The 12,741-nt window shown below is 45.9% G+C and overlaps 1 protein-coding gene across 1 annotated transcript in view; it reads right to left on the bottom strand.

The window, feature by feature from the left end:
- Positions 1-2,816, bottom strand: part of gpatch1 (G patch domain containing 1) — a 7,990-nt gene extending 5,174 nt beyond the window's left edge. Inside the window, exons 1-5 of the mRNA XM_024295043.2 lie at positions 2,308-2,816; positions 1,169-1,303; positions 1,007-1,092; positions 735-895; positions 304-401 (exon numbers count right to left, since the gene is read on the bottom strand). Coding sequence (XP_024150811.1) covers positions 304-401; positions 735-895; positions 1,007-1,092; positions 1,169-1,303; positions 2,308-2,377 — 550 coding nt within the window. The 5' untranslated portion in view covers positions 2,378-2,816. The remainder of the gene's footprint in view (positions 1-303; positions 402-734; positions 896-1,006; positions 1,093-1,168; positions 1,304-2,307) is intronic.
- Positions 2,817-12,741: the final 9,925 nt, after the last annotated feature.

The following is a 12,741-nucleotide window of genomic DNA, read 5'->3' as shown; positions in this document are numbered from 1 at the left end:
ACCAGAGAGGAGGAGAACCACAGAGAGGAGAACCACAGAGAGGAGAACCACAGAGAGGAGAACCACAGAGAGGAGGACCAGAGAGGAGGACCACAGAGAGGAGGACCAGAGAGGAGGAGAACCACAGAGAGGAGGAGGAGAACCACAGAGAGGAGAACCACAGAGAGGAGAGCCACAGAGAGGAGAGCCACAGAGAGGAGAACCACAGAGAGGAGGACCAGAGAGGAGGAGAACCTCAGAGAGGAGAACCACAGAAAGGAGAACCAAAGAGAGGAGAACCTCAGAGAAGAGAACCACACATACCCGTCTGCGGCCTCCGTGCTTTCCTCTTCACACGCGGACCGACCCCCTGACCTTCCCGCCAACCCATCCTCCTCAGGAGCTCCACGCCGATGGACGACCTGACGGGCAGACGCAGCTCAGAAGGACTTTCAGAACGGGTCAGAACCGAACCTCCATCGGGTTCACTGATGCTGAGACCCGGACAGTAAGGGAGGGGTTTATGGAACACTCTGATTCGTCATCATGAATGTGAATGTGTAGCTCACAGGATGTAGAATCACAACTGATCTACAAAATAAAAGCCTTTCAGGAAGTAGAACTTTAGATGAACTTATCAAACTTCTACTGAATTTTGACTCGAACTGAAGCTCATTGTTTGTCAGCACGAATGTTTGGGCAGACTTTGGCGGTTCTGCTCCGGTCTGCAGAGCAGTGGGCGGGGCAGCGGTTACCTGGCAGGTGTAATGAGCTCCTCCAGTAGCAGATCCCCGGGGATCAGGGCAGCCTGAGCGCCGACCGCTCTCGCCTTGTCCGCCACCTCGTCTCTGTGTCCCGACGAGAACTCGCGGCTGGTGGTGATCTGGCGGGGGGCGATCCCGTGCTCGCTGAAGTCCTGCAACGGAGACGCCGTCAGCAGCTCCACCCACTTTATTTAGAAATGACCACGCAGGCCCCGCCCCCAGAGGCGATCACCCTTTGACCCCTTGCTCAGACCCTCCCATACCTCCTCATCCATGAAGTCCTCCGGCCTGGCGAGATGCTGATCTGCTTTCTGTTGCCGTGACGACACAAAGGTCGACGGCGTCCAGCCTAAACGGATGGATGAAGAAGGTGAGAAGACTCGCCATGGAGCCGGCGGCGCCGGCGGTCAGGCCCGGACACTCACCTTCTTTGGAGCCGACGGTGTTGAAGTAGCCGGCTGAGAAGCCGCCGGTGAAGGCGCCGTGGAACCTCTGGTACCGCCCCTTCTCATCTTTGACCGTCTGCTCGTGCAGCGGGACGGGCTTCCTCAGCGGCTCGTCTGCAAACACAGCCCAGCTCAGAACTGGATCATTAACGGACCGGACCAGAACCGGAGCACACCGAACAAATGAACCGTTCTGTTCCTGAAACCTATCACCTGAAAACACCTGCTGAAGGCGGAGCTTGGATTTGAACAGGACCTGTCCCGGTTCTGGTTCTGTAACCGGAGCCGGTTAATGTGGAGGGGGGGGGCAAGTTAGTTCACCGTAAACATCAACAAAGGGCTTTTATTTTGAAAATCAACTCTGAAGAGCCTCAGAAACAGGAAACAACTCCAGCTTTATTTAGAAAAATCTACAAAATAAAAGACTGAAAAACTTGAACAGGCTGAAGTTACAAAGCAAACTCTGTGGCCAAGTGTGGAGCGTCTGCTCTGAGACTGGAAGGTTGTGGTTCAAACCCACAGTTAAGAGAAGTGGGACCAGAAGGGGGGGAACCATGTGGTTCTAGGTGTCTGCAGTACTTTTATCAGGAAAACAAACATGGAGGAGGTGATGAAGGAGACAGAGGAGGTGATGAAGGAGACAGAGGAGGTGATGAAGGAGACCGAGGAGGAGGAGGAGGTGATGAAGGAGACAGAGGAGGAGGTGATGAAGGAGACCGAGGAGGAGGAGGAGGTGATGAAGGAGACAGAGGAGGAGGTGATGAAGGAGACCGAGGAGGTGATGAAGGAGACAGAGGAGGTGATGAAGGAGACAGAGGAGGAGGTGATGAAGGAGACCGAGGAGGTGATGAAGGAGACCGAGGAGGTGATGAAGGAGACCGAGGAGGAGGTGATGAAGGCTCACATGCTGGTCTAGACACCTCCTAACTTCTCCTGTTTCTCCTCTCTGTTACCGGACACGACCAAGACCCAAACCGGAAGTTCCACCTGATTTCTGAAGCGTTTCCAGGATGAACATGGCATCCCCCCTCCCCGCGTGAACGCGCACCCGCGCGCTCCTGTCCCCGTGAACCCGCCAGAACTGTCTCGGTTCCGGTGAACCTCCAGCCGGACTCTACCTTCCTCCAGAGGCTCCAGAGGAGTCCCGTAAGTCACGAAGTCCTCCTCGCCGCCGCCGTCAGACGCCATGTTTCTGCTCTCCTACGGGATCCGCGGAGGGACACGCCGCACGGGGAGTATTGAGACGGAGGTTTCATGACACCTGGCGGCGACCAGCAGTAACTACATGGTAATAGAATCCGCGCCTGCTTTTGAAAATATGAATCTAAAAAAAAAAAAAAAAGTTAGATTTTTCCCGCTATCGGAAATGATCTTTACATTTAAGCTGAATTTAGACATTTTCTCCTATTTTTACACCCAGAGTCAGTCTGAGGAAAACCGGAAAAAGGCCGATTTTATTTTCTCCAATAAAGGAAACAAAATGATTTAAATTCATTTCATACCGGGGCGGAGCTACAGGAGGGTGGGAGGAGTCAAACCAGACAGGATCCAACCCCGACAGGAAAGCAACAAACTAAGCTGACCTGAACCAAGAGCATCATGGGAGTTAATCTGACTTGTCAAACCAACAGGAGCCGGATGCTGTCAGCGAGCTTCAGCATAACGAGGAGCTCCTCCATCCACTGCTCCTGAGGAGACGGAGGAGGCGAGGATCTCGAGGAGAAACACGAGAATCAAAGATCAGAAATAATTCTAAGGATGAACTCTGAAGCTACAGAAACTTTACTATGGATTCTCCCTTCTCACTGCTGTTTCCAAGCGTGATCCAAGAACCTTTCTGGTTCTGGTTCTGGTTCTGTGGATCAAACAGCCTTCTGGAAAAAAACCCGTTCAGACTCTCCACTCAGAACGCTTTGACTGTCGGTCGGGCTCTAAAACAGAGGCGTGCAGTTCTGATGATGTTCTCCTATCAGAGGAGACTTCAGCGGCGCCAACAGCAGACGCTGTTTGGAAATGATGTCACCATGACCGCCGTCACCTTGTGTCAATCATGGTAGCTGAAGGTCTCAAAGCCCCGCCCCCCGTAAAATTAGGATCAACACCTAAAAGTCTGAAAACTGAAAATATAAAACAGCAGCTATTACTAATAAAATTATTTTAGTTTAGTAACAGTCTTAGATCCGTAGATTTTTATTTAACTTTTCAGTATTTATTCAAATTTAAAATATATTATTTTGTTTTTCAGATTTTCTATATATTTTTTTTTTCATTTGTTTTTCAGATTTGCATCCTGTTTTCTTCCCTTTATGTTGCTCCTCACTGGAAGCTCTTCAGTTCTCCTACCAAGGTGAAGCCCACCGACACCGCTGACCCGTTTGGACCGGCTCTGAACCTCAAACTCACACTGTGGAATCTACCGTCTTCTTTCTTTTCTCTCGCTTTGGTTTAGAGCAGACATTTCTCTGAATGTCTGCTTCGGTTTATAAACTGAAACTGTCCATGAATCCTCAAACCAAACCTGAAGAAAAAAGAAAGTTCTGCTCTGGAGTTCATCAAACTCCAGGATGGTTTCCTTCAAAACGTTCTGCTCAAAGACGGTTCAGTGAAACAGAGTTCACTGCAGGCCTTTGACCTTTGACCCCCACTGTGCAGTTCTGTTTGTAACCAGCAGATGTCAGTGTTGCCTCACAGCGGACAGCTGGAGACAGTGGGAGGAGCTTAATGACCTGACAGCAGTTGAAGTCAGTCTCAGCAACTGCACCAAACACAGAAAGACTTTGACTAAAGCTGAGACTTTCAGATGAATGCAGAGCTCCACAGCGGACCTCAGGATCCAGGTTCCCCTCAACGCCTCGGTCCTGAGTCCAAACCTGCAGATGTTTGAGGAGCTTCACGTCCAGAACTTCAATATGACCGGGCTCTGAGGAGTCCGGATAATCCGAAGTTGCTGCTGAAATGGAAAGCTGCATGAGAGATGCTGAAAATGTTTGGATCAAACATTTGGTGCTGCTGTTCCATAAACGTTGCCGTGGAAACCTTAAAACAAATATATTCAGTACTCACAGCTTAAGGCTCCGGTTCACATCAGAAAGCACAGAACATCAAACCGACCTTGAGTTATCCCGACAGTTATGATAAAACTCAGTTTCTTTATTGCAATAATCCCAGATTGTCCTAACTATAGAAAAGCATGAAAACTCAGACGATTAGATCAGGAAAACATCAATCAAACCAAAAGTCCAGAGAGTACGGAGATGATGAAAAATAAACATCTGTATGGATGGATGGATGGATGGATGAATGGACGGATGGATGCATGGAGGCATGGATGGATGCATGGATGCATGGATGAAGGATGGATGGATAAATGGATGGACGGATGGATGGACAGACGGATGGATGGATGGATGGATGGATGAAGGATGGATGGATAAATGGATGGATGGATGGATGGATGGATGGACGGATGGATGCATGGAGGCATGGATGGATGCATGGATGCATGGATGGATGGATGGATGGACAGATGCATGGATGAAGGATGGATGGATAAATGGATGGATGGATGGATGGATGGACAGATGCATGGATACATGGATGGATGGATGGATGGATGGACAGACGGATGGATGGACGGATGGATGGATGGATGGACAGATGGATGGACAGACGGATGGATGGACAGACGGATGGATGGATGGATGGATGAAGGATGGATGGATGGATGGATGGACAGACGGATGGATGGATGGATGAAGGATGGATGGATTTATGGATGGATGATGGATGGATGGATTTATGGATTTTTGTCTCTGTATCTGGTTCTGCTCCTGCAGAGAGCGCCCTCTGGAGTCCGAGTAAGACATTGCTGGTGTAGAGCACGACATGCTCCTGGTGGTTATCGGGTGGTGCCGGCGTTTCTCCTCTCTTTGGACCTCCTCTTCTCTGGTTCTCCTTTCTTTGGTTCTCCTCCTCTTCGGTTCTCCTCTCTTTAGTTCTCCTTTCTTTGGACCTCCTCTTCTTTGGTTCTCCTCCTCTTCGGTTCTCCTCTCCTTGGCTGTGTGTCTCTAAAATCCACCCCCTGGACTCCATCTTCTGTCGGTTTCATTTACAGGTTTTAGAACGTTTCTTTATCTTTAAGTGAGAAGTCGTCAAAGTCGGTTTGTGGTTAACGTGATGATGTAACGATGTGGGCGTGGCAGAAGTTAACCTGGTCCTGAACATGTTTTCATATTCATGTTTTGTAAACATTAAAAGCTCTAAGGTTTCTCTGCTGCTTCAGATCAATGGAGCGGCGTGATCATGTGAGGCTGGTTTGACTCCGCCCACTCAGTGGTCACCATCCAGCAGAGAGGCGTTCGAGTCCGGTGGGTTTCTGGTGACTTCTGCTGCAGCAGAAGTTTGAAGAAAGTTTCTGCAGAAGTGTGAACGTCTGCTGCGTGACGAGCAGCTGAGGCCTCCTCTTCCTCGGCGGGTTTCACCTCCTCGGCTCTGGATGTCGTCAGGACTCCTCAAACTTTAAACAGCTCATGACTAAAGCATTAGGAGGCGCTTCTGATCCGCCTGCAGGTCTGCATGAGGCAACACGCCGCAACCACGCCAAGATCCACCGCAGGAGAGCGAGGAAGAGGAGCGGGAGGACCTGGAGCCAGGAAGAGGAGCAGCAGAGAGGGAGGAGAGGAGGGAGAGACAGAGGAGAAAGAGAGGAGGAAGGAGAACATGAGAAGAGAGGAAGAAAAGAAAGAAATGAGCATTTTAGAAACAGAAGAAAAGATGAAGAAAAAAATGAAACAAATCTGAAAAAAGTCAGAATAAAGAGAAAAAAGATGGAGGGAAAGGAGGAGGTGGAGGAGGAACCTGAGGAATCGTGGTGATAAGAGAGACGGCTGTTCCGCTCTGTTCTCACGCCTCCCTCTGCTGCTGCTCAGAGAAGGAAACTCCCTGACACAGACCAGAACCAGAACCTGGACCCAGCAGATCTGGATCAGTGCTGAATCCTGCTGCAGCTTTGATCTGCTCTTCATCATCAGCACATCCCAGAAACGCAGACCCGGCCAGAACCGATCCGGACCGGGAAAAGGAGGAAGAGGAGGAAGAGGAGGAAGAGGAGTCCGGTCCAGGCCAGAGGGAAAGAGGAGTTCTGATGAGGTTCTGGTCCGTGAGGATCAAGGGTTCTGGTTCTTGGTTGACTTCAGTCTGACTGAGTTTATCACCTTTGAGGTCACACCAAAGGCCTTCCTTCCTGATTATTCTCCCTCTGCTGGGGCTCCGCCCCCTGAAGTCACCTGAGGTCCAGGTCAAGGTTTCCGTGGAGGCCGTTAAGGGCGTGTCCTCCCTGAGCAGGCCGCGGTCATATGCCGGGCTGGATCTGTGAAAATGTCGCCCAAACAAACAGAGCTCTGTGAGTTCCCATCAGCCCCTGCGGTCACATGCTAGCTGCCCTCACTTCCCTGCAGATTAGCCCGCCGGGGATAATCGTAGCTTTGCTGCTGCACACGCTTCCAGCGGGAAAACGCGGCGCCCAAAGCTGATGAGGAATGAGGCGGTAATCAGCCCCTCAGAACTGAAGCTCAAGAGTTCTGAGGAGAACACGCTCCTACGAGTCCGCCCGGCGCCGGCAGCCCAGTCCAGTGTGAGGGCCAGAACCAGAAACTGCAGCAGCAACCGCAGACCATCCCAGAATCCTCCAGCTGATGCTGGAAGTGTCATCTGCTGCAGTAAAGGAGGAAGTCTTTGAAAGTCAATACGGCTGCCGTCCAAAGCAGAACCGCAGACCCAGTCGGAGCTGCACAGGTTCCTTTACCTGTTCTTGTTAACATTCAAACACTCAGGAGCTCTCCTCACATGTCTCATTGTGTGCAGCGCCCCCTACAGGGCAGAGAGCGGCCATGTCCGCCCCCACCAGACTCTAAAGATGCTCCTCAGAGATGACGGATGGTTCTGAGGAATCCATCATGGAGGAGGCGGATCAGGACTCTGTTTGGATAACTTTCTGTCCAAGAAAGGAACTCCAGAGAAAAGAAGGTCAGATGTTTGACTGAACAGGCTGGAGCCCAACAAACACACGCTTGGTGACGTAGGAGGAGATAAAACGTGTATTTTTAGATCTGCTGTTATCAGACCAATCACAGCGTGAAGTTTAGATCTGCCCGTCATGATGTTCACTAAAAGTCCCACAGGATCATATTTCATCCGTTTCCAAATCATTCCATTATGATTTTACTGTTTATGGCCCAAAACTACAAACCTGAGTCGTTTTCTGGGACATAGTTTCTGCAGAGTGGCAGGAGCTCATCAGAAATCCCCCTCTGAGTTGTGGGCGGGACTGTTGGCACAGAGCAATCCCACCCCCTCTTTCCTGTTGCTGAGAGCTCTCTGTTTAGCATGGAGCTTGTGGCCCCGCCCAGAGTATTTCCTACATCACAAATACAATCTTTTTCCTACTGCAATTTTCCATTTGCTCCTGATTCACAATGATTCGAATAAAGAAAATTCAGAAATACAGATTTCATTTTCTTTCTACACGTCCTTTAAAGTAGTGACGGACACCTCGAAAGCCGATTCTTTCGATTCAGTTCTCAGGAAGCAATCGGCTTTGTCCACTCTTTACAGAGGAATTTTTGCGGGTCTTTATTTGACTAAAACTTTGGAAAATAACAGTTTGTATGTTAAAAACTGTTTTAGTGTGTCATGAGAAACCACAGAATGGAACCTTTTTACGTGACGTCACACATCGCCGGACGTGTGACGAGTCGCTTCCAGCTTGTTTTGTTTAGAACGGGAAAGCTGAGAGCTGAACGCTTTTAAAGCCATTTTACATCCATCCATCCATCCATCCATTTTCCTGACCGCTGTGTCCCTTTCGGGGTCGCGGGGGTGCCGGAGCCTATCCCGGCTACTGAAGGGCGAAGGCGGGGTACGCCCTGGACAGGTCGCCAGTCTGTCGCAGGGCGCCATTTTACATAAATAATAAAAGGTAACCTGACCAAATGTAACTGAAATGTGTACAATATTTATTGTATAAATGTCCTACCTGATTGTATTCAGGTAGGACATCCATCCATCCATCCATTTTCTTGACCGCTGTGTCCCTTTCGGGGTCGCGGGGCGCCGGAGCCTAACCCGGCTGCTGATGGGCGAAGGCGGGGTACACCCTGGACAGGTCGCCAGTCTGTCGCAGTCAGGTAGGACATTTATATTAATATTTCCTCCTCTTAGATCATTCACAAATCAGAGTACAAATGTCAGTAATCCTGTCTGAACGCTGCAGCTGATCCCCAAATTCCGTGGATGATGTTAAACCAGTCGTGGATTATTTCTCTCTGACAACCCGGTTAAAGTTAGATGAAGGTTACAAGTACTTCAGTGAATGCTGCATGTTTGATGATGAAGGTAAATATGATTTTATTCTTTACCTGTGCTAATGCTAATGCTAACGCTAGCATTAGCTTTAGCTATAAGGAGCTGCAGAAGATCTTTTCTCACCAGTTAAAAGTTTCCTAAATTTCCGTCCTCACATAATGTAAACAGATCAAAACTCAGACAGTTCCAGCGTGTCTGACATTAAAGTTCTTCCTGTTGTGATGTTTTCTCCTGCGGTCAGTGAGCTGCTGTTAGCTCAGGTTCTAACGTCACTCCTCTTTGTTTGACTGTGTCTGAACTGCAGGAACATAAAGGTAAAAATGATCACATTCATTGAAGCTGTTGCCAAAAATATGAAAGTGACCATTTCCACGTAATGTTATAAAATTTGTTCACCCAGAGATTCTTTTTTTACTTGCCGCTCTTATTTTGAAAGCTGAAACTACGTGTCTCGATATCTGCTCTGAACATTTTCACTGAACCAAACATTCCTGTTTTTACAATCATCCCCTAAAATATCCATCAGAACAACAAGTACATTTATCCTGGGAAGAGATTAACATCCGTGCAGACAGAGATCTGCGTCTTTGCTGCAGGTATTAAATGTGAACAGCATGAATTTCTATCAGCTTTTGTGCTGATCGCACTAAAAATACGAGGAAATAACATCAACCAACATAGAACCAGTTAGAATAAAATCTGCTCAAATGAAAGTTGATATTATTAATAAAACATCCAATATTGGAGGATTATGAAGCATTTTTATTTAGATTTGAGAACGATCCGAGAGAGGAAATGAAAATACAGTTCAGCAGGACATTCATAGAATAAACATTGTACATTTTTCTGTTGACATTGTTGAGGTCATCTTTTGTTATTTACGTTAAATTGTGTCAGACAGCGTTCAGCCGTCAGCTTTACCGTTCTAAATGCGACCACCGTTTCCCTGTAGCCATTTTGTCTGACGTCACTGTGAAAGGGGTCTATTGCAAATTTTTTTATTTTTTTGCATTTATTCGATTACAAACCATTTTTTTGTTTAATATTTTGTAAAAATCTTGACGTGCGAGTCATTTTGTTATGGTTACTCTATTACTTAAGCTTGTCATTAATTGATTTAAGAATTAAACATCGGGACCGGATGAGATATCTTTTTATTTTTTATTTGTAAATTACATTCATTTTTGTATTTTCTTGAAGTATTCACTGACTACGTCACGTGTCTAAATCTGAGTGTTTTGGCTGTGGTGAAGTGCCTCTGGTTGGAGGTTAACGCCGGTGTTCAGCAGTGGAGCCACCAGGCTGTGAATGTGAGGGTGACTCAGTGAATAGGTCTGTGCCTGCTAAGTGCTTTGGGCCTTCAGGAACGTAGAGAAGCACTATACAAGTACCCGCCATGATGGGCAGAACCATCAGCGGAGGTTCCTCAGAGCATCACAGACCAGGTCTGGTGTTTCATGGAGCTGCTGTTCAGGTTGAGCTCCGAAAATTGGCTGAAACAGGGAGAACCTCCAGAGGAAAGAGGAGAAGCAGAGGAACGTGAACAGAAACTCTGCTTTCTGATGAGATTGTGTGTTCTACTCCCTCGTGGCCTCCTTCCACGCATCCATGAACCTCCTCTTGGCTCTGGAAAAAATGGGAAAAGGAGGGCGATCCATTTCTCTAAATGCGATTTAAATGTAAAACATCATTTATTTATGTTTCTGTTTAAAACATGTTTCAGTTTGTAGAATCATTTTAACTCCAAGAAATGTTAGATCTAAAAACAAATTGCATTGTAAAGAAATGGTAAATGGCGTATAACTTTTATAGCGCTTTCTACCCTCCTTCGAGGGCCCAAAGCGCTTCACAGTCACATTCACATTCACCCACTGGTGGTGGCTCTGCTGCTGAACACTGGTGCCAACCTCCCACCAGAGGCAATCCGGGGTTCAGTGTCTTGCCCAAGGACACTTCGACACATGGGCGGGCAAGGCGGGAATCAAACTTCCGATCACTTCCGATCAGGAGTCGACCGCCCTGCACCACGGCTGCCCCTAATGAACACAACAATAATACTTGGTAAATTTTTTATACATAAAAACAAGTGTTTAAAATCCGCACCAAAGGTGCGGAAATTTAAGTGTATTCTGTACGGAACTACAACTTTTTTTCTCCTGCGTTAAATTGCTGTGAAACTGTACAATGAAGCAGAAAGTTTTGAACTTCTAGAAAATCTCTAGCTTCCTTTTGTCTCAGTACTGCTATGTTTCCTTATTTTATTTTATTTTTCTCATTTTTTGTTTTTCATTTTATTGTTATTTTCTTTCTCTGCTCGCATCCCTCTTGAGTCTGTCTGTTCTTGTATTGTCCTTGAAATTGTTAATAAAGTAAAAAAAAAAGTTAGATCTACTGATGGCGCTCTTTTTCTTTTTTGTATTTATTTATTTATTTTGTTTTGTTGTTCCTGTTCAGATTAAATAAAGTTTTCTTTTTTTATTCTTTGTTTTGTGTTATTTTGTCGTTCCTGTTCAGATTAAATAAAGTTTTTATGTTTTGTCAGTAAGCTCCGCCCCTGATCTGCCGTCCGCCATTTTCTCTGTTGGTCTTTTTTTTCTCGACTGTCGAAACCACTTTGGAGAACTTCTCAGATTCGAGGTAATTTGTTCTTTATGTGTGTGGTCGCCGCTGGAAGTGACAGTTATCTACTTCGGACCGGATGTATGTTTTTAGCGGACAAGCACAAACGTTTTGAATGACTTGTGACGAGATGAAAAAGCGCGCAAATGCTAATGCTAGTGGTAGCTCTTTTTAGCCAAATCGGCCAAAAGGAAATAGCGGTTTCGTCAGTCTGTGAACTATGTAAGCTGCGTGTCTTTTTTTCTTTACTTTCCTAATGCTACATTTGATCATACTGTTCCTGTCATAACTTTTTCTAAAGCCTGCTATAAGCATGCTAAGTTACACGTGTCCAACCATGCTAAAGTGACCAGGCTTTGTCTTCCTTCATTTGTTGTGTGAATGCTAGTATTGTTATTCTTTTGCTCCTCTCTGTATGATTTTGACACGTAAAGACTCAGTCAAACTTTCAGTAATCTTGATATCAAAACGTTCAGCTCATTCAGAACATTACTGCTTGTGTTTCTGGTATTCATAAACGTTATAGTTTTTGAACTAATGAGCAAAATATCCTCGTAGGAAATTAATGAGAAAGTCTTCAAATTTCAATTTTTTTTAAAAGATTAGCAACAAGCCTTTAAATATATTCATTTATTGTTATTGTAATTTTCAAAAAAAGACTATTTCGGAGTTTAGCTAATAATTAAGCAGTGTGCTCGCTATTTTTTTTTTTTTTTGTGTGCCTAATTTGGAGTTTAGCTCATATTTAAGGAACACACTAAATATTTTAGCTAAATTGGCATGTGTTGGGGATTTTAAAGGAATTTTATGACACATTTTTCAGAAAGTTTCATAGTTCTTTAACAAAATCTCCAGTCTTTTAGCAAATTTAACATTTTGCAAATGGATTTAGCCTTTTTAGCAAATCCTTTCAGCAATTACAGTAATTTTTTTCAGCAAAAAGTTTCAGCATCTTCAGCGACTCTTTGCAGCATAAAGGATTCACACTTGCATTATCGCAGGTAATCCAACTTTTCTAATTAAAATTGAAATCATGCATTCATGTTTCTCTAGACAGTTCAAAGCTGAAACTTTTATGGCTAAAAAAAGGGAATCACGCAATAAATATTTTATTAAAAATAACAATGAAGGAAATTAGGATTTTTTTTAAATTAAACGTATGTTTTTGGAGTATGTTGTTAAGGTAACCAGTGTCATCCTAGACAACAAGGAAAGGATCAGCAGAGGGACAGTGAAGACAAAAATGGAAGTCATTCTCGTCTTGAAGTTGTGAAGTGATCCTTGATACTCCAACACTCACATTATTTTGTAATGCTGGTCCTCCTCGTTTCCTCCTCCTTCCTGGTAGCTCCAGCCTCTTGTTCTCTGCGGAAGGAGTCGGGATTTAAAGGGAGGAGCCTAAAGCAGGGGAAATCCTATGGAAGTGAGCAAGGATGCTGTGTGGGCGGAGTCAGGTAAGTTCAGCGCTAGGTGTTGGAACTCTTGAGTTCGTGAACTCCAAATTCGGCAAAACTCTGAGTTTTCGGTTCCAGAAAGAGGGATAACTCAAACCCGGGAAAGTGGGCGAAACC

This window comes from Oryzias melastigma, linkage group LG3, assembly GCF_002922805.2.
Source record: "Oryzias melastigma strain HK-1 linkage group LG3, ASM292280v2, whole genome shotgun sequence".
Lineage (NCBI taxonomy): Eukaryota > Metazoa > Chordata > Actinopteri > Beloniformes > Adrianichthyidae > Oryzias > Oryzias melastigma.
Note: the sequence above shows the minus strand (reverse complement) of the source record. Positions and strands in the feature narration are given on the sequence as shown.